The 21,095-nt window shown below is 37.7% G+C and overlaps 1 protein-coding gene across 1 annotated transcript in view; it reads left to right on the top strand.

Moving 5' to 3' along the window:
* Positions 1-5,347: 5,347 nt before the first annotated feature.
* Positions 5,348-21,095, top strand: part of C7 (complement C7) — a 56,183-nt gene continuing 40,435 nt past the window's right edge. The window contains exons 1-4 of the mRNA XM_082453631.1: positions 5,348-10,049; positions 15,468-15,523; positions 17,325-17,400; positions 20,354-20,495. Coding sequence (XP_082309757.1) covers positions 10,044-10,049; positions 15,468-15,523; positions 17,325-17,400; positions 20,354-20,495 — 280 coding nt within the window. The 5' untranslated portion in view covers positions 5,348-10,043. The remainder of the gene's footprint in view (positions 10,050-15,467; positions 15,524-17,324; positions 17,401-20,353; positions 20,496-21,095) is intronic.

The following is a 21,095-nucleotide window of genomic DNA, read 5'->3' as shown; positions in this document are numbered from 1 at the left end:
AATGTGTAAAGGACATTACTCCAAAGAAGAAATACATATGGCCAAAAGGCACATGAAAAGATGATCAATATTATTAGTTATTAGAGATAAAAATCAAAGCCACAATGAGATACCATTTTGTACCCTCTCAGATGGCTGTAATTAAAAAGTTGGATGGTAAGAAGTGTTGCTGAGGATGTGGAGAAATAAAAACTTTCATACATTGTTGGTGGGAATGTAAAATAGTGCAGCTGTTTTTGAAAACAGTTTGGTAGTTCCCCAAAATGTTAAGCAAAGAGTTACCATATGACTCAGTAATTCTGCTCTTAGGTATAGTCTTAAAAGACATGGAGACCTGTGTCCATATAAAAACTTCTATATGAATGTTCATAGCAGCATTACTTATAATAGCCCCAAAATGAAACAACTCAAATGTCCATCAGCTGATGAATGGATGAACAAAATGCAGTACAGCCATAGAATATTATTCATCCATAAAAAGGAATAAAGTACTGATACATGCCACAACATGGGTGAACCTTGAAAACATTGGGCTAAGTGAAGAAGTCAGACACAAAAAGCCACTTGTTGTATGATTCTATTTATATAAAGTGTCTAGAAGAGGCAAATTCACAGAGACAGAAAGTAGATGAGTGGTTTCCAGGACCTAGAAGGCTGTGGAAAATAGGGAGTGACTGCTAAGGGTTACAGGATTTCTGTAGATAGTGGTGATGGCTTCACACTCATGTGAATATTTTTTAAATCACTGAATTATACATTTTAAAAGGGTGAGTTTTATGCTGTGTGAATTATATCCCAATAAGCAAATATACCAGACAGAAGATAGGGAGTAAAAGATATGGAGGGCTTGGCTCTACACTGACAGTAGAACAGAGTGAAGGGGTGTATAACTCAGAAGTATGTTCTACAGAACTTGTTGACTAATTGGGTGTGGGAGGTAGTGAGAAGGAAGAAAAAGTCAAGAATGATTCTGAGGTGCCTCATCACCTGTATTGCACTGATTCATTTATGTATGTGCCCATCCTGTTAAAATACGTCTTTCTCAACCTGCTACCTAAAAACATAGGGTCTATTCTGGGGGAGAAGTAAGTGGCAGTTTTAGACACACTTCAGAGCAAACATTAACAAGTACGTCCATTTTCATGGGTCTGTTTTATACAATGTTGCTCAATTTCCCCTGTGAACTGAGAGGTTACTTCCTGTGTTTGGACAGTGTTGAAAGGCTACTTCCCATTTTGAGGTTTCCCCAGTTTAGTCTTGATGGGAGAAGCCACTAACCTCTACTGACTCTAAGTGCTAAATGTTCTGCCAAGTTCTTCCTGATGTCTTCACAAATGAGGTGCCCTCTTCATTTCACCCTGCATTGGACCACAGGTTTTGAAAGATTTTTTGACAATAAAAGCATTTATTAACATAACTGGTTTCACTGTTTGCCTAACCAAAGTCATAGTAATGCAACTGTCAACTGGCCTTTCCCATTGCGTGAACTGTACCATCACTATCGCAATGCTAGTTGATATAATTTCAGTCTAAAGAAAAGGGTCTTGATACTTTGATAAGCCTGTACATTCTCATTTTAGATCATATAAACTTAGACCAGTAAAATAGCCCTAGGTTCCCCAGTAACTATCTTCACAGACTCATAAGAATCTAATGTCAGATAGTTGGTAATCTCCCTGGTAAATTATTAATCAGGTTCCTTCTGGACTGAATGTTTGTAAGTTGGTTTGATTATTCTCAGGAAGACTGACACCCAAACTGTGTATCACTGGAGGAATATCTTTGGATAAACTGCTGAAAATATTTGCTAAAATTTTTCTTTGGCTCATATTTGCTTATGCATATATTTTAAAAACTCACTTATTGCCCATGGGTGGGGAGGGTGTGGAAGCCTATATGTGTTCAAGATGCTGCAGTGTATATTTTATATAGCTTGATTTCATCGACCCTATAAAGAAGGTTTCATTATCCTTTAAGTAAGAAAATTGAAGCTTAAGAGGATAACTCAGATAGCAAACAGTAAAGCCTACATTTGAGACAAGATTTGTCTGATGGTCTTTCTGGCAAGCCACATTTTCTCCCAAGAAGCAGGTTCATACTAGTAGAAGCTGAAGAAGGAGCAAGAAGAGAGTGAAACTAATTTCTTTACGAGTACAAGTAACTTATTACATCTATATGTATATTTAAATACATACCATCAGTGCACTTCACTCATATGCTCACTGTTTTTTTTTAAAACATCTTTATTGGAGTATAATTGCTTTACAATGGTGTGTTAGTTTCTGCTTTATAACAAAGTGATTCAGCTATACATATACATATATCCCCATCACTGTTTTTTAAATAAATTAACTTATTTATTTATTTATATTTGGCTGCATTGTGTCTTCGCTGCTGCCCGCGGGCTTTCTTTAGTTGAGGTGAGCGGGGACTACTCTTCGTTGCCGTGCGCGGGCTTCTCATCACGGTGGCTTCTCACAGGCTCTAGGCGCGTGGGCTTCAGTAATTGTGGCATGCAGGCTCAGTAGTTGTGGCGCACGGGCTTTGTTGCTCCAGGGCATGTGGGATCTTCCCGGACCAGGGCTCGAAACCATATCCCCTGCATTAGCAGGCGGATTCTCAACCACTGCGCCACCAGGGAAGTCCCACATGCTCACTGTTAAAGAGCATACGTTGGAAACACGGTCACGTAAATATCAAGGAACTATACCAGCAGTGCATTAAAGTGAAGATCTATGAATCACCAGATCTACTTTGCATCCAGACCATCCTTTTGTCCCTGGTGCCCATGAAGCATTTCAGTAAGATTCCTGTTTCTATCACGGCTCTGTGTATCATCACAATATTCTCCGGTTCCTTCAAACAAAAGAACCAACAAACAAGCAGACATACAAAAGACAGAGCATCTTTAGGATGCCCATCTTATTGCACTGTGAATAAAAAAGTAATAGCAACTAACAAAATAAAATTAAATAATTTAAAATTTCTTTTGCGAATAAGTAATGCATTCATTAACATATTAAAAATATAAGCTAGTATAAGGTATAAAGTCTTAGTTCCATCTCTTTTTCCATCTAACCTGTTGCCATCTTTTCGCCTAGTGGGTGAAAAATGTTATCAGTAAACAAAGGATGTTGCAGCCACCAAGCCTGCAGCCACTGCAATCACCCCCAACTGTGCACCCTGAGGGGATTCAGGATGGAGAAAAGCAGGATACTGGCCCTAGATAGCTAAGGTGCATGACAAAGGAATGATTTCAGTGAGCCCAGACTCTTGCATCTTCCCATACACAGAACAGCGCTAAATCCAATAACTTGAGATGTCTGGTTTTCTTCGTTAACAGTAATCTTTTGATGTTCCAGCTCTCTGGCTTCTGTTGCAAAACTCCTGTGTATCCTGGCTCCCGCCTGCCTCCTTGGAGCGGTGCCTGAGAGTGCTCTGGGAGGCTGTCTTCCAGGCTTAAGCCCTTGGAAGATCCTCTGAGTAAAACACAATTCTCCACTTCTAGGTTGCTCGTTTTTTTTTTTTTTTTTTCAGTCGACAACCTAGTCCCCTTCTCCATGTATCCCCCGTCAGATAATAATTTTTATTAGTTTCTCATGTATCCTTTCAGAGTTTCTTCATGCAAATACAAAGAAGTATGAAAGTATTCTTTTTGAATCAATTGTTTAAACTTTTTTTCTTCTGTTTTATTAAGATATAATTGATACACAGCACTGTATAGGTTTGAGGTGTACAGCATAATGATTTGACTTACGTACATCATGAAATAATTATCACAAGAAGTTTAGTGAACATCCCTCATCTCATATAGATACAAAATTAAAGAAACAGAAAAAAAATTTTTTTTTCCTTGTGATGAGAACTCTTAGAATGGACTTTCTTAACAACTTTCATATATAACATATAGCAGTGCTATCAAAGGGGATAACTACCCAAGGTGGATGAAAATCATCTGGGTACATAGACCAAACTGAAGCTCAGCCCACTTCCACAGCTGGTGCCGAGCTCTGCTCCTGACTTTCCCTGGGCACGCAGCGAGCCCCACAAACCCAGAGAAGCACCATCGCACCTGGGGATGGTGCAGAGACCCCCTCCCCCAAATGTATTCTTACTCTCCCTCATCCTTTTAACTCCAAAGTAACTTATTGTTCTGTATCTTTCTTTTTCTTAACAGTGTATTTTGTAGATCTTTCCATATCAGTGCATAGAAAACTTCTTCCGTTTTTTTTAATAGCTGCAAAATATTTCTTTTAGTGTGTATACTGTACAAGTTACTTAACCAATCCACTGCTGATGAATATTTGGGTTGTCTCTAATCTTTTGTATGCTAGCTCACATTTATTGGACTAAGCTTACTATATTCCAGGTGCTGTGCTAATTGCTTTACTCGGGTTCATTAATATAGCAACCCTTTGAGTTAGATAGTATTATTTCCACTTTTCAGATAAGGAAACAAGAGGATCAAAGAGGCTAAGCAACTTGCTCAAGATTTGAACAAAGACTGTCAACCTTTAGAGCACATATTTGTACTAGTGAAACACAAATTAGTACCCTTTATTGCTTTAGGGGAAAGTCCTACTTTTAAGGAAAAGTCTCTAGTTATGTGTTTATAACTGTTTTCCATTGGTTTCTAAGATTTTATCACAAACATTTGAAAAATTTGTACAATTCAGGATTTTACTCCTTTCCACCACTCATTCTTTACTCTTTCTTGACCTGTGGAGTATGTAATGATGAATCTGATATCAAAATATATCTGTTTAAAGACAGTTTAAGGAGGTAATGTTTAAAATTATGGGACAGACTGACATTTTTCTGAAAGTGATTGATTTTTTCATTTTAGTATAATATGCTGAAGTCTTAGTCTGAGAAAAAAAAAACAACAACCCACCTTTTTTTACTTGGGCACCACAAGTTTAAAGTGAAGATCAAATAAATGACCTTGCCCTTTGATATTCACACTTCCTCTGCAGGATTTTACCCAATACAGTTATAGAGCCACGGAAATCTTTGCATTTCTTATCTGCTTTCTCAGAGCTGTTCGACTTCATTCAAATATAAACCAAATGAAATGTTTCTTAGACTTGCAAGCTCCTGCCACATACTGCAAAGAACTGAAAAACCCAGATGATAGCTAGAAACCCAAAAATATCCAGGTCCTCTCCTAAATTTAGCAAGTGCCTGCCACTATTGAAAACCATCATGACAAAATGTCTTATCACCTCCTGATTGTCATTTGATCCTTGCCATCTGCAGCCATCAGGACCACCAGGGCAAAGGTGTGTCCAGTGTTGTAAAGGGCAAGGACAGCTTGCCTAAAAGGGAAGTGTGAAGCCCTGTTCATACGTCTTAATCTATTTAAACCTAAAACAACATTCTTATGAAGAACTTGATGCCAACAGAGGATACTCATCTAGTGACCTCACTCTAAATTAATGCACAAATCACAGTATTTAGGGGTAATGATAAAGCATTAACAATAATTATTTTGCTGAAATCTTCCTTTAGCTAAGTCATTGCCTAGCAGCCATTTTTCTTTCTCAAACTATTCACACAGTGACAATTTAATGGAAAAAGAGATACCATCTGGAGTACTTATTAGCTTAACAAGCCCTTGACTGGGAGCCTGAGAAGATTCCATGTTTCTCATTCCCTCTGAGTGGTTTAACTCCAGAGCGTAATGCTATTGTTTAACTCAAGGGACTGGAGCATACTTGCCACTAGGCGGTGCTGTTGCTTCTTTACTCCAACCTCTGGCGGTTTCAATTCTGACCTTATCAGACTTAACAGAAAAAAGGAGGATTTATCCTTCCCCAGTGTGTTCCTCGTATGTCCCCAGAGTAAGTGGAATCTGTTGGAACAATTCAGAACAAAACAAAATAGCTAGTAAATGAAATAGGCTTGTTAAAATGTTTTCTAGTATCTCTCCGAGATGGACCAGAACAGCTTCTTGATATCATCAGTGGTCTAACAGTTTCATTAGGGTCTGGGGACAGTAACAGTTTTTGAAGTGCTACTTCAGGAAGTGGGGACTAGTGGGAAACAGGGAGTGTGTCTCTGCAAGGGAAGGGGAGAGGGCTGGGTCCTTGCAGACTCTTCCACAGTCTGGCAGAAATCTGCTTCCCCTTCTACTGATTCAGTGTTGGCTCAGACACAACTTGCCAAAGCCTGGCACATGTACCAGTTTTGGGGGTTGTTAAAAATACAAGTTCTGGGACTTCCCTGGTGGCACAGTGGTTAAGAATCTTCCTCCCAATGCAGGGGATACAGGTTTGAGCCCTGGTCTGGGAAGAGCCTACATGCCACGGAGCAACTGACCCCGTGCGCCACTACTACTGAGCCTGCGCTCTAGAGCCCGCGAGCCACAACTACTGAGCCTACGTGCCACAACTACTGAGCCCACGTGTCACAATACTGAAACCCGTGCGCCTAGAGCCCATGCTCTGCAACAAGAGAAGCCACCGCAATGAGAAGCCCGTGTACCGCAAGGAAGAGTAGCCCCCGCTCGCCGCAACTAGAGAAAGCCTGCGTGCAGCAACAAAGACCCAATGCAGCCAAAAATAAAAAATTAATTAAAAAAAAAAAAGAAAAAAAAATACAAGCTCTGTGATCACATGAATTTGGGAAATTCTGGTTTAAAAAAGTTGAAAAAAGTTTTACTTGCTGTAGAACTTTCAGAACATTTAATTGACATTACCCTGTGCATTGCGCTTTGTGAATCTAAGGCTGGGCATTCGCTAGGGGTAGATACTCTAACAGTGGTTCTCAGTGGAGGGTGGTGATTTTGCCTCCAGGGGACATTTGACATTGTCTGGAGACATTTTTGATTGTCCTGACTGGGGAAGGGTGTTATAGCCATCGAATGGGTAGACACCAGTATGCTGCTGACCGTCTTCCAACGCACAGAACAGCGCCCTGCACCCCCCCACTCCACCAACAAAGACTGATCAAGCCCAAAGGGTCAGCAATTCAGAGATTGAGAAACCCTGCTCTATAACATACACAGCTTGTTACACTCATTCAACCACGAAATTAATTATTTCTTCTTGAATTGTCTTGTAGGACTAGAGTGGAAAATCTGTGGGGAAACTTTGCCTTCAGTTTATCCACAATGTTCTAATTGCTGCGTGGTGTGGTCTTACCTTAATACTTCTCTTTGACCTCCATGTGGCACTTGTCTTTGTTGACTGGCCTTTCCTTGAAATTCCCCTCAATTGGCTTGACGATTAATTGTTTTGGTTTTCCTTCTTCTGTAAACTCTCTCCCTCATGCCAAGATATTTTGTCCCAAAGAGATCTACGTTTCCAGTTATGTGTTGGATATTTTCTTCAAAATAAAAATGTCCCTTTTCTAAAACTACCTCTTTCTCATCAATTTCCTATTTCCCTCCTTCATTAATTTGTTCTTAAATTCTTCCAGTTTTCTCAGTCAATCTGATATGTGATTATGTTTAATCACTAAAAGTCTGGTGAATCCTCTGGTCCTTCGTCTTTCTTTTCTCAAATGAGGCCTTGATTGCCCCTTGTCTGATTACTGAAATAAATTCCAAATCACACTTCCTGTTTCCCCTCCTTATCCTTTCCATGTAGCCTGCACACTACCAGTGTTTAAATCATCCTAAAACATCACTTTGATTCTTTCCTTAAAACTTCCAGTGAGCGAGTTCCCATTGTCCTTTGAATAAAGTCTACACAACTTTTTCCGGCAGTCAAATTTCCCACAGTGTGGCTCCCACCTATATTTGAAACCTTTGTTCCAATGGCTCCTCCATTGAAATTCCCGAAAGAAAAAACACTGTTCATATGAGAGCAAAGCTGTGGAGAGGGGCAAGTGCAAAGCACTTCATGAAAGGAAGTTTTTGTAAACTTTTTAGATTTAATTTCTGGCATACAATCTCTGGAAGCCAAACAATGCAAGTTCTAAATTATCGCAGATACATCTGTATGTGTGTGACTCATCCTCTAGACTAAGGAAACTCTATAAATGGGCTACTATGATCTTTATAGCATGTAAATGATGAAAATAAAGAAGGATGTTGCTCAAGCCTCCCATCTGTCAAAGCCCCTAGCCTATCATATTATGCAACCTTTGTCAGTATTTGTTGAATTTAGAATGAACAAATTAATGAGTGCATGCGTGAATGAATGGAAGAACTACTGTGGCAGGTGCTGGTGGTATCCTGCCTATATCTTGCAAATACTGAAAATACCAGCAACTTTCTACTGGAAGTCTTTTTTTTCTTTCTTTCCTGGCTACAGATGTGTTCTCAACCTACCTCCAGTTCAAGCTGGAAGTGTCAGAGAGTTGATGAGTCCAGAAGCCACCCTTAACCAATGATAAGCAGGGTGCTGGTAAATATAGCCTTACCCCCTCGTTGGAATAACTCTGTGACATGCTCTTCAGTGTCTCCCAGATTTCCTCATTGGGACTGAGCTATAATTGCCTCAGTATCTTGCATATTAAAGTACCTTTTATTGACTTCCTTTCCTTCCCAGTCTCACTTTCTTATCCCTCAGCAGTGCTTTCTAGAATCACTTCACTTCACAAAACAACCCCCAAAACACAAGAAACCCCCAAACCAAAAAAACTAAAAAAAAAAAACCCACTTGCAATTGAATTCTTGTCTCAGATCTGCTTCTGGGGAACCCAAACTAAGACAGCCACTGAATGTGGAATTGTACATTGAGTGCTTAAGGAGAGTCCATGACATCTGGAATTCATGCAACTGGAGTCGAATTAAAAAAAAGAACTCTTTCAGGAATCAGACATCATCTTCTCTGTGGCAAATTTTTTTCCCACACAGAGCACTAACAGTTTGCACAAAAGATGTGGAAGTTTTGCCTCTGGAAGACCACCATTAATTTATAAATGGAGGGTGGGGGTCTTTCTTTATTATTCAAATTTTTTGGATATAAAAAGAAAAAATATTAAAACTGGTAAATATTCACGAATGGAATGTTTAGTTATAAAATTACTCTCAGTTCAAATTTCCTTTCCTACTTCACACTTATGTCACTCCTACCCATAATGCCCTAACAGCAAGTTTCAGAATATTTGGCCAAACCACGCAAATAAAACTGTAGCTCACAAAAAACCAAAACCAAAACCAAAAAAAAAACCAAAAAACTGTAGCTCAACTTTAATAGAAAATCTGAAATCTTGCAAAAATGCAACCTTTCGTGAAATCTATGAAAATGATGTTGGAGAAGTGCTAGAATCAATGGAAAGCCATGGAAAGTGAGGATCTGGCAGAATAAGACAAGGCAACTGAAGAAGAGAACATAGACATGGTTGATGACCGTGACAAGAACTTTCCAACAGAGTGATCTGAATATCATAGGATTAAGGGCTGTTCTTGGGGAAATTAGTGATGCCTTTAAATATGTTTGCAAAAAAACATGCTCTTTTTGATCATTCTTTGAAAGTTAAGCATGAAGGGATGTGCATTATATTGTGTTAGGATATTATATATTTTGGGGGGATTCCACTCCAGAATGTTCCATTCACATTTTGAGTGACAGAATTGCATTTAAATTTTTTCTTCCACAAAGTGTTTAATCTCAAAGTCTGTTGTATAACACCCTTTTAGAGAATCATGAAAACATCTGCTTAGCGTGGTAGATTGAAACAGGAAGGAGGCTTATCCCTTGCCTTACACAGAGTCTCCTTTGGCAGAAAATCACTTAAACACTGAAGTGAGAACATTTGCTGCTTTTCTTGATTTACAGATGTTTTCTCAGAACTACACTTCCAAACAGTCCCAGCTGACTGTAGCTAAGGCCTGGGTCAATTGATAAGATGCATCTGGTTTCAAGACACAGACTAAGTACAGGGCAGGCTCTCCGTGTCCCCAGAGAACCTGGTTGGGGTCACAGCTAAGTCTTGGAACCACTTGCTCTATATATGAGTGCCAAGTGAATCCCCAGCAGGGAGAGACAGGCGGGGAGTAGACTGCTGGGCTCTTCCTCCTGTTGAAAATTCACTGGGCACTGGAGGAGGAAATTTTCCTTCTGTCTTCTGCCCTGAATGTTTTCCCAAACATGAAGGTAAGATAACTTCATTATTTTTGTGAATGAAGCTAACTCAAAAGGGAGTAAGGCTTAACTTAAATAACTCAAAAAAACCCAAAAAAACAAAAAAAATGAAAATACATGGGAAAATAGGAAAGAGAAGTCTCCGAGGGTGACTTTAAAAAAATCCTTAATTAAATATAGTTAACAATTCAGCCAAAGTGAATTTGTTTTTCTTTTCTTGCAGTTAATTTATTGGTTTAGAGGTCTGGGAATCAGAGATTGGAGACAATGTTTATGAAAGTCCCAAGAAAGCCATTAAGAAATAAAATACAATAATACAATTGTTATTCCTTAGGGAAAAATGCTCTCCCCTGGATTTCGTTTGTTTGATTTGGAGTCACGCAATGAACCCCCTTGATCTGACTTATCTGAGAGCTTTATAGAAAAGTGAATTTGGAGACTTGAAACTTTAGAGTTTGGAATCTGGATGAGAAGATAAGGCTTGTGAGAGTAGAAGATACAGATAAATGGAATGAAACTAAAGGTTTACCAAAAACACATATTGGTCTAATGGAAAATGGCCAAACGTTAAGAAAAAAACATGCAGGACTGAAGACAGAAATCACTATCATAGACTAGAATTCTGGGATGCAAAAATAAGTTGAACCTGCTATTACAATTTTATTATTGCAGACGTTTGTATTTAAACTTTAAAAATTTTACATTACAATGCTGGAACAATAATTTCTCAGCCCTGTCAGCTGCTAGATTGCTTTTGTCATCACTATGCCACCGATTTGCAATACTGAGTCTACGCTCACTTTCCAGGGGCTTTGGAGGCGAAGTGAGAGGTGGGTCTCGAGTAACTCATGGGTGAAATTACATTTAATTAAGTTATTGAAAATTACACACAAATCATAAAGTTAATTTGTTTAATGTTATGATGCTAGAACGTCAAGTAACCATACAAAGTTAGAATTATGATATAATCTAATCTCTATCACTCTGTCTTTTATTTTTACTTAAAAATTTAAAATGTTTGTTAGCTCAAAAAGAATAGGATACATTTCCTAGAGTCATCTAGCTAGTATACTTTCTCCTAATATTTGTATTAACCATCAATCAGTTTCCTTACTTATTTTATGATGAGACAACTTAATAATTGTTTTGTGCTTAAAGATGGATCATTGATTATTATGACATTTTTCTGCTGGGGTAACATATTTACTTTTATCTTTCAGTTGGTTGATAAAATATCAACAAATAAAGAAATGATTTCTTTGTGAGTTGCATGCAGAGTTCTCACCTATATTTGAAAGTAGAGATTCATATTTTTACAGTAAATCTGAAGGGTATGCTTTTGTGATACGTTTCGGAGAAGGTAAACTTAGGCTATGAAGACACCACTAGAAATGGTTTTCAGGTCTGGCCTTTTAAGAGGGAGTATTCTTTTTTCTACCCGCGCCCCCCACCCCCATTCATGTGAACTAAGTTCAGAGAGGTGGTCCCAGAATTCTTTTCATTCTCTTTGTATCCCTTGGATAGGAGATAATTGGGTCTGAAGTGTTTCAGGGCTATAGAGCAAAAAGTGTTTCCCTCTGAGCTGGCTGTGGTCCAGACCTTCACTTTCTCTTCCGTGGACTGAGATGAACCTGGGGTTTGTAAACCTAAAGCATGATTCACATGGTGCTGGGGTGTGGTCAGGCACAGTGATGTCTCAGATGAGGGCTCTTCTGCTTCCTCGCCACACCCAGAGCTGATCTGATGTTATCAGCTGTCTTCTGTCAATTATACTGTGATGGTGTTTGTGCCTTTAAAAAAATGTCTTTTTCCAGATTATAATACTACCATCTTGGCAAAAATAAGTTCAAAGAGAAGATAATATCGATTATTTCTCCACTCAGAGATAACCACTATTAACATTTTAATCTATTTCTTTTCAGACTTTTATATGAGCATGTACAAAATATATTTTATGAAATTGCTATCAATCTGGATCTGAATCTTTTTACTCACTATATCATAAGCATGTTCTCCTGTCATTGTTCAATCTATAACGTGCTTCTAATGACTACAAAGTACTCAAATCATATTATTGTGCCCTTTTGCATTTCTTTATCGTTAGAAGTGTTGCAAATTGATGTCTATTTCTGATAAAGATGTAAGTAAATTGATTTTAAAATCTACCTTCTTCTTCATCTGTTTGGTGCCCTATGTTCTAAATTTATTGATCAAGATATTAATTAGGGCATGTTAAGAAATTAGATTTGATTTTTCCATACTTTTTTCTCTTGGAATTTGGATATTTGGAACCCAGTGTATGCTACAGAAATTAATATTTTATTTTTTACCTCAAATGGGCTCATGATTCAACAGACAAATGTAAAGGACCAGATGTGGAGAAATTAGAAGCATAGAGACAATGGTTGTAGCTGGAACACTTTAGAGGAAGGAGGTAGAGCTAATGTTCATTCAGTCATAAGAAAGAAGAGAAGAGAATTCTGGGAAATGTAGTCCCAGCTTAGCTACATTACACACTGCAAAGATATGATATCTTTTCAACGAAGCAATTCTTTTATAGAGTTAACTCAGTTGTATGTCTATGTCTGTCATTAATTTGTTTATTAATTTGTAATTGTTCTCTCTTGTCCATTTGATGAGATACTCTTTCCAAAGGCAAGGAATGATAACTGCTTCATTTTCAGGTACCCAGCTAGCAAATTTTCAAGACATTCTTTTGGTTAAGAGATTCAGCTTGTATAACTCATGAACTTGTGATAAGCACATCTTCATGGGTTATAATATGTATACAAGGAGGATGGTGGCAAAGTTATCTTTTCTGATGAAAAAGTATATCCCTTAAAACTTCGTTGACATTAAAAAAAATATGTAATAGAATGTTAAAATGGATTTTTTCATGATGCCTGTTTTGCCTGAGAGTCAAAGGCCAATAATAATAGGTGCTCAGTACCCTCACATTTTAAAGTGAGATATTGTACATTCAATGCAGTATTATTGCAATACCAAAAGAGTAGCCCTGAATTTGTTTGGTGACCCTTTGGCCATCTCCTTCCTCAAAAGTATGCAATATTGTGTCCCTTGGAGCATGAGGGTGTATAGGGAATGATACCCTACTCACGTTTGAGAAAATCTAAAGGCATAGGCTTGTTCACTGCCCTGTGGTTAGCAAGTAAGTCAGCACAGCAGTATTGGTTACATCCTGACATCCAGAGTTTGACAGGACAAGGATGTGTGCAGGTATCCCATGGACCAGATGTGGACCTTTAGGAAGGGGCCAGACTTGGGTTGTCAGGGACTCTGCCTGGTAGACGCCTGCAGGATGAAGCAACCCCAGCAGACAGCATCAGGAAGCAGGCACTGGTGAGACTCAAGAGAGCTGAACAAAGAGACGAATCATTTGTTCCAGAGAACAGTGGTTGTAGATTCCCAAAGGAGGGATATCCAAACAATGACAAAAACACCATGAGAGATAAAGAATTGGCATTCAAACATCTAACACACCCTGATTTACCATCACTAGACTCCAGCTGCATCGGGCAAGCAAGATCCTTTTGGCTCTTACCCCTCTCACTCCTGCTGCTCTGACTCTGAAGAAGACAGGCATCTTGGGAAGGTGGGGAAGAGAAGAAGGAGAATAAAGCAGAGGAATTTCGAAGTGGACCCCACCCCTCCCGCAGGACCTGGGAGTAGGATAGACATTTAAAATTGGATGATACGTTGCAATTTGACTGTTAGATTGTTCCAGAACGCCTGGGAGTGACTAATAAAGCTATGGGATAGGCTGGCCCAAGGGCAGGAAAAATGAGTTGACATACTACAAAAAAAGACATATTGTTGAAAAGAAAAATCTCACTGCAGTTTATATTTAAAAAAAAACAAAAAACAACGTTTAAAAGGTGTTGCTTTCCATTATGTGCTTCACGTGTTTGTTGAAAAATCAGAAAAGTATCCATAGCCTCTCCCACCATTGTTCACATTTCCAGGGTGCCCACAGCTGTTGGTACCTCTCTGCCCTTTTGATTATGTTAATCAGATTATAGGCTAAAAAATCTGTAAGGCTGTAAAAGGCAGAAGAAGGCAACTAGGATTTTACAACTGAAAAAAAGATACCTAATAAGAGGATGGGTGATCTAGGAAGGTGAGTAGAAGGGTCTGGAAAAAATGTTGGGAAGCCATTCCACAGCTACCCTGAGAGAAAAGAGGTTTGGGGAGATCAAGAGAAGAGAAAGAACATTGGCCTGGTAAAATGTGAGGTAAGATGATTTAAGGACTTTTTTTACTGGGTTATGAATTGAATGTGTTTGATATTCTTAAAGAGTCTCCAGTACAGATTTGAATTGTATTTCCTTTCACCTTCAGTTGTCAAAGTAGGAAAATACATAGAAATGAAAATAAAATAATAGAAGTCACCTATGATTTCACAACCAGAAATGAACTATTCTCCTTTGTTATGTTTCTTTCTAGATTTGTTTTCAATACACATTTGATTTTCAAACAAAATGTAATCACATTTCACATACAATTTCATAACCTGTCAGATGCTCAATATTTAGGCTGCTGCTATCACATGAATGTGATTATAAAGGGCCTCTGTGGTGTTTTAAAGGCTGAAGGAACCACGTGCAGAACTAAGGATTGTGAAGATCATCACGGCACCTCTGGCTAGGAATGTACCTCCACTTTTGATTTTTCCATTCAGGAAGATATTTCTCTTTTAGCTTCTCAGCCCTTGGAACTGTTCTTCTTTCCAGGCTTTCTCTTCTCTGGTGTCCTCACGGGTACCAACGTTAGAGAGGAGAGTGGAGTAAGGAATTAAAAGATGATGGGACCCTAAAGAAATGTTTGTGAACATTTAACTCTAGGGAGTCTTTTCAATTTATTTGTCAATGACATCACCTAGCCCCTAGTTGTCTTTCCAGAAATGAATAGTGGGAGGTGAACTCAAGAGAAATGTATTAGAGACTTCCCTGGTGGCGCAGTAGTTGAAAATCTGCCTGCCGATGCAGGGGACATGGGTTCGAGCCCTGGTCCGGGAAGATCCCACATGCCACGGAGCAACTAAGCCCGTGCGCCACAACTACTGAAGCCCGCGTGCCTAGAGCCCGCACTCCGCAGCAAGAGAAGTCACCGCAATGAGAAGCCTGCGCACCACAACGAAGAGTAGCCCCTGCTCTCCACAACTAGAGAAAACCCATGCGCAGCAACAAAAGACCCAATGCAGCCAAAAAAATAAAAAAAAGAATTGCATTAAATTTTTATTTAAAATGAAAACTTAAAAGTCAAGCAGAATCATTGAGGCTTCTCCATGGTTCTTTCACTCTTTCTATTCCCAACTCACAAATCTTGACTTGTACGAATGTATTCACTTTTGACTCATTAAAGCAATGCTAACTAAAATATTGCTTTATTGTTTTTTTTCCCCCTTCCTAGGCAATAAGTTTATTCTTCTTGGTGGGATTTATAGGAGAGTTCCAAGTTTTTTCAAGGTGAGAATTTTTTGGATTGTGTGTGGAAATCATTAACAATTATTTCTTTTATTTTAAGGAAATTCTTAAGTATGGTCTGATTTTTACATTGCAGCCTGAGCTTGTTTAACCCTTCAACACTTTTTTTCTTTCCCTTTTTTAGAAAAGGCAATTATAGAGAAAGTGTGTTTTATTCTTATTCTTATTTTACTTTATTTTATTCCCTGTAAGGAAGAAACCTGAAGACTATAAACACCTCAAGGTTTCCTGCTTCTCCCAGTATCATGGTTTTACCTGCAATTCAGGGAATGGCAGCTGACTTACACATCTTAGAGCAGAATTTGATTTTTAAATGTAATCTTTGCAAAATAGTCTTTGGGATTTTAAAAGTTGAGAGTTTTTTTTTAAGAAAATAGGTTTATCGGCTCTTGAGACCTGGAAAAAAGCCAGCGTCATTTACTCATGGCCTTGCTTTGCTTTCACTGTCTGATGGGACAGGACCAGGTCGGTTTACCTCATCGAACTGTCAGAACATGTGTCTGGAGTTGTGCCTGTGACTGGGACACAGAGGAGCCAGACGGTACTGAGAGTAGAGGGGGTGATTGAGATCTTGAAAGAGTTGATTTCAATGCAGGTGTGGTAAGGGCTCTGTGAGGGGACTGGACAGGGGGCACAGAGGAGGTGAGGCCAAGCGAGCTTCCCTTCCTAAGCCTCGGTGTTTGGGGAAGGCCTCTGCCTGTCTCTGGGAGACAAAATAGACAGATAGCATTAAGTTCAGATTGTTTAAAGGTCAAAAACACTAAGGCATTTGGATCACTGATGCCATATCAAGACTACAGGTTAGCAAGATTAGCCCCATGAGGGCACCTGAGCCACAAACGGGACTCCTTATCTGCAACACCTGGCAGTGCTATGCTTAACTAAGCAGGAATCACCTTGACCTGAGATGTCTCCCAGATTAGGAATGTACTCAAAGTCCAGAAATCAGGAGTCCTGGTTCCACTACCCCTTGTAAAGTGTGGTTTTAGGTAAGGCTTCCTTAATCTCTTTGGACTAAGCAACATGACCTCTTGGACACAGCCGGAGTTAAGCATTGTAAGAGAGTCAACTTGCCATTTTCCACATGTATTTTATTTGGGTGGAATTCTTTGAGCTCCACTTGACCCTACTGTACTTGGGTGTGTGCTTGAGAAGTGACCTAAATAAGCAGGGGGAGCACGTTAAACTAAATTCTTGTCCATTTAGCCTTTGCCAGATTTTGGTTTCCTACTTCTCATACGGTCGTTTTAGAGCTTGTTGTCTCTCAGTTAAATTTCTGTATAGCTCTTCAATTCATCGTCCAAAATCCCGTCAAAGGCCATAATACCTTTCTTCTGTATGTTCTCACTTAGCCTCCCAACTTTGGACACTCTCTTATGTGTATTTCCACAATGCATTATACTGTATACATTTCTGTTAGGAAATCTATCTCATTAGCTATACTGTATAAAGGATCATGATTATATTATTGTGTTATGATTATTTGTTTACACATCTGTGTCTTCATCCTCCCCTCCACCAATTGTTAGTATCCTATCTCTTTTATGTTTATAGCTCTGGTGTCTAAATAGTGCCTGGTACATTCTAGATATTTCATAAATGATATTTAATAAATCTCTGAAAAAGTGAGTCCTTCCCACATATATTTTTATATATTTTGGGATCCTCTTGGTGACTCTTAGGAAAAAAATCGTGAAGCAATTTTTGACTATTCTTGCCAATTTTTTGTCTTCTCTCCTACCTTTCTGTCGGCTTTATGATGGACAATTTGACACTATGACAGTGCCTCCTCGCCAGTCAATTGCCAGTGGGCTTCCTATGCCCCTTGGTCAGAATGCAATGGTTGTACCAAGACTCAGGTAGGACCATGTGAAAACTTTGTATTTACTATTTATATGTAGAAATAGCTTAGGTGTGGACACAATGGCATTAACTTTTGAATGTTGTTTTATTTTTTGAAAATGTAATTAGTAATTTTGAAGGGAAAAAGTATGACTTATTTCATACTTAATATTGTAATAAAAAATTTCTGCATTCTCATTTTTCTTGCAGGACTTTTCTAAATCTTACATTTGAGCCTAGAAATATACATAGGAGAGACGCTAAAAGCAACTCACTAACTCTTTCACTATCAGAGAAATAAGAATAGCGTGAAATGAAGTTAGCAGATAATTCAAAATTTCATATTTACTGAATTCAACTTTTCTTTTCATTTGAAACAAACACTAAAGAGTAGCAAAATAGCTGCTTCGTTTTACCTAACTAATAGTGAATGACCATGGAAAGTCAAACATTTTTAAAGTTTAATACAAAAGTAATATAAATTAAATACCAGACTTGACTGGGAGATTATAGAGTACTTCTAAAAATGTCTGTTTTTTTTCCTTATTATAAATTAATCATTAGAGAAAATGATTTATTGTTTTATAAATGAAATAAAATGGTTTATTTCTATATAATAAAGAAAACACTACTTATAATTCTACCATTTAGAAAAAACCAATATGTCAGCATTTTAGTATTTATTCTTTCAATTTCTTTTCTTTTCTTTTTTTTTCCATGTAAGCACAGATCTGCTTTATTCTTTTTGAATAGCTACATGGCATTTTATTGTATGAATGTACATTTAAAAAATGTAATAAGAGTTCTATTTACTGGCATTTGGGTGTTTCCTCAATTTATTTTCTTTCTATGTGCTTATGATTTTTAAAATAAGATTATTTCATCATGATTTTGTATTCTATTTTAACTTAACATTATACTATCAGCATGAATTTTAACAGCTGAATTATGTTCCATTATATGTATATACCAATCTTATTTATCCACTTCCTATTGTTTGAGATTTAGGTTATTTATATATTTTGTTATTATGAATAAAACTTTAGTGAACATTTTTGCACATAGATATGTCTTTTTTCTGATAATCATCTTAGGATAAATTCCAAAAATATAATGTTGGTTTCAAAGGTTCTGGACATTTGAATGGCTAAATTTTTTTTTTTTTGTATTGAGATACAATTGACATATAACATTATATTAGTTTCAGGTGTACAACATGATTTGATATTTGTAAAATATTTTAAAGGTGGTTCAGTTTAGATAAAAATGTGCATTTAAAATCATTTTAAAATTATTAAAATAACAGAACCATATTATAGAAGATAACTTGTGTTTTGAAGCATCATCATTATCCTCATTTTCCAGCATTTATTTAGTATCTACATGAGGGGTATTTACAAAACAAGTTACACAAGTAACTAGGATTTGGTTTCTGGCAAATATAATATTAGATGACAACTCTGATTACAGGCAAACAGGTACATGAATAACAAAACAAAAGTCAAACACCAACTTCAGAAAAAATTTTTATAATTTAAAAACAAGTTAAGAAAGAACATTAAATAGAGGTAGATAGAAGGTATTTTTCATATGAGTAATTTTTTTGAGTGAAGGTCATCGTGCTTAGATTATAAAAACAGAATTTTCATCCAGAAGAAGACAAGTGAAAATGAAAAAGGGGTCCTAAGATCAGAATTTGATAGGTGAGAATGAGACCCTGAGAGCAGACAGCCATCAAGGTCATCCTGGTGTCTATGGAGAAGGAAAACATTACGTATACGACAACGCAATCTATGCTTTGGAACTTCAGAAAAGCACGATGTTACTAAGCCACATATAAGAGGTGTCTTCATCAATTAAATACAGAAACTAAAAACTTACTAAGAAACCGTACTAAGTTCCATTCCTCACTCATACTCCTCTATGACTCCTCTGCTTAGACTCAATGAAAGCCCCAGGCTGTTGCAAACCTGCTCAGAGTTCAAATTACATATCTGTGACCCTTTGTCCCAGTTTAGGATGAATGAATAGATTCAACTTTGGTTTGTATATCTAGTCTTCCCTGTTGCTCAAGGTTTAAATTCTCTGGAATCTCAGATTTTGTCCATTTTTATTAACTGGTAAGAGTAGAGTATAGGAAGAGGCTTAAAAGATGCACCTTTGATTGCCTTTGGGGAGGAAAAGGATTTTGCAGATCTTTCTTTTTGTTTAAACATTAGATACATGTCTTCATATTGAGTAAATGAATTTTAGGATGAATTAGTTTTCTCATTTTCCTTAGAGATTTCCTCAAATTTTTTTCTACCCGCTCCTACCCCACCCCACCCTAAGATAGGCCTTTGACATCTTTCCCATTTCAGAGGTCAGTAATTTTGGTTGTCCAGTAAAGTATCATTGTAGATGTACCTTCACCTGTGGACCACTTAGGCTTCTGTTTTGTAAATTTGACTTCCATGTTAGCATATATGTCTCTCTGGATTGTTTTGCCTCACCTTGCCTTCTTGAAGAAGGCTTAAGGTTCAGCTCAAATTAATTACTACCACTTTTCTAAAGGTTTCCCTTACTCCTGTTCATCTTAACTTCCCTTCCCAATATGCTTACCCTTTCTCCAGCAAAATTCACTTCATCTTTTCTAATTAGCTCTTGGTACATTGCTTTGGCAAAAAATTAGTCATTCTGTGTTGTGATCTGGTCTATCCAGCATACTTTCTTAAAGATTCACTAATTTTTTTTTTCATTCAACCCTGAGTAAATATATAACTGGGAGTGCTCTATAAATAATAACCCAAGTGTCACTGGACTCAAAGACAAGTGGGTTTCTGGGTGCATTGATTTTGTAGGCTTTACTTCTGTAGTACACCAGAACAATTTTACAAACATTATTTCTCCAATTGTATTAATTTATCCCAGATTTTATTTCTCAGATAAAGGAAACTGGAGATATTGAAAAGCTATTTGGTTTGTATTTAGACTCGCAGGCGATCAGTTGCTGTTTATGGGCAGTATGGCGGCCATCCCTGTGTTGGAAGTGCTTTTGAACCACAATCGTGTGAACCTACACGAGGATGTCCAACAGAAGAGGGATGTGGAGAACGTTTCAGGTGTTTTTCAGGTATTTGCTTCCCATAGGTTCGGCATGCAGAGTGTAAATTCAAATGCTATTTGTTTAATTTGCTCAGTATGTATTTGTTGAATTGTACTGCATTTATATTAGCCTATAAATTAATTTCCCCCCAAATCAGTTGGATTTTTATTGGCATATTAGTTGCACACTCAACTATCATTCTTTTAAATGCATGGGTGTCATCTGGTAATAAAGGTGGGGATACTCTTTGCTTCTTTGAAAAAGAAATATGGCTATTGACAGACCCAAGCAGTTCTTGACATTGCATTTTTGGTGAAGATGTAGATTGAGTCTGGAATGAAGACTGAAATTGGGCAAAAACAATATTACTGCCCAAATTATTTTTATGTTTACAAGAAAAGCAACTCTAATTAGTTAATCAAGGAGCAATACGGGTCATCTCTATGCATGGGGGAATGAAACAGCTTTGGATTGAATAATAGTTGACCTATTGTCTATGTTGCATTTGTGCAGAAAGGTTAATTCAACAACTTTTAGCAAACATTTATTATTCTTTTTATGTTCCTGATACAGAAATGAGGGTTGTGGATGTAGAATGAAACACATAGCCTCTTCCCTCAAAATTCT

Source organism: Balaenoptera physalus, assembly GCF_965194825.1.
Source record: "Balaenoptera physalus genome assembly, chromosome: 3".
Taxonomy (NCBI): Eukaryota; Metazoa; Chordata; class Mammalia; order Artiodactyla; family Balaenopteridae; genus Balaenoptera; species Balaenoptera physalus.
The sequence above is the reverse complement of the archived record's forward strand: the minus strand, read 5'-3'. Positions and strand labels throughout refer to the sequence as shown.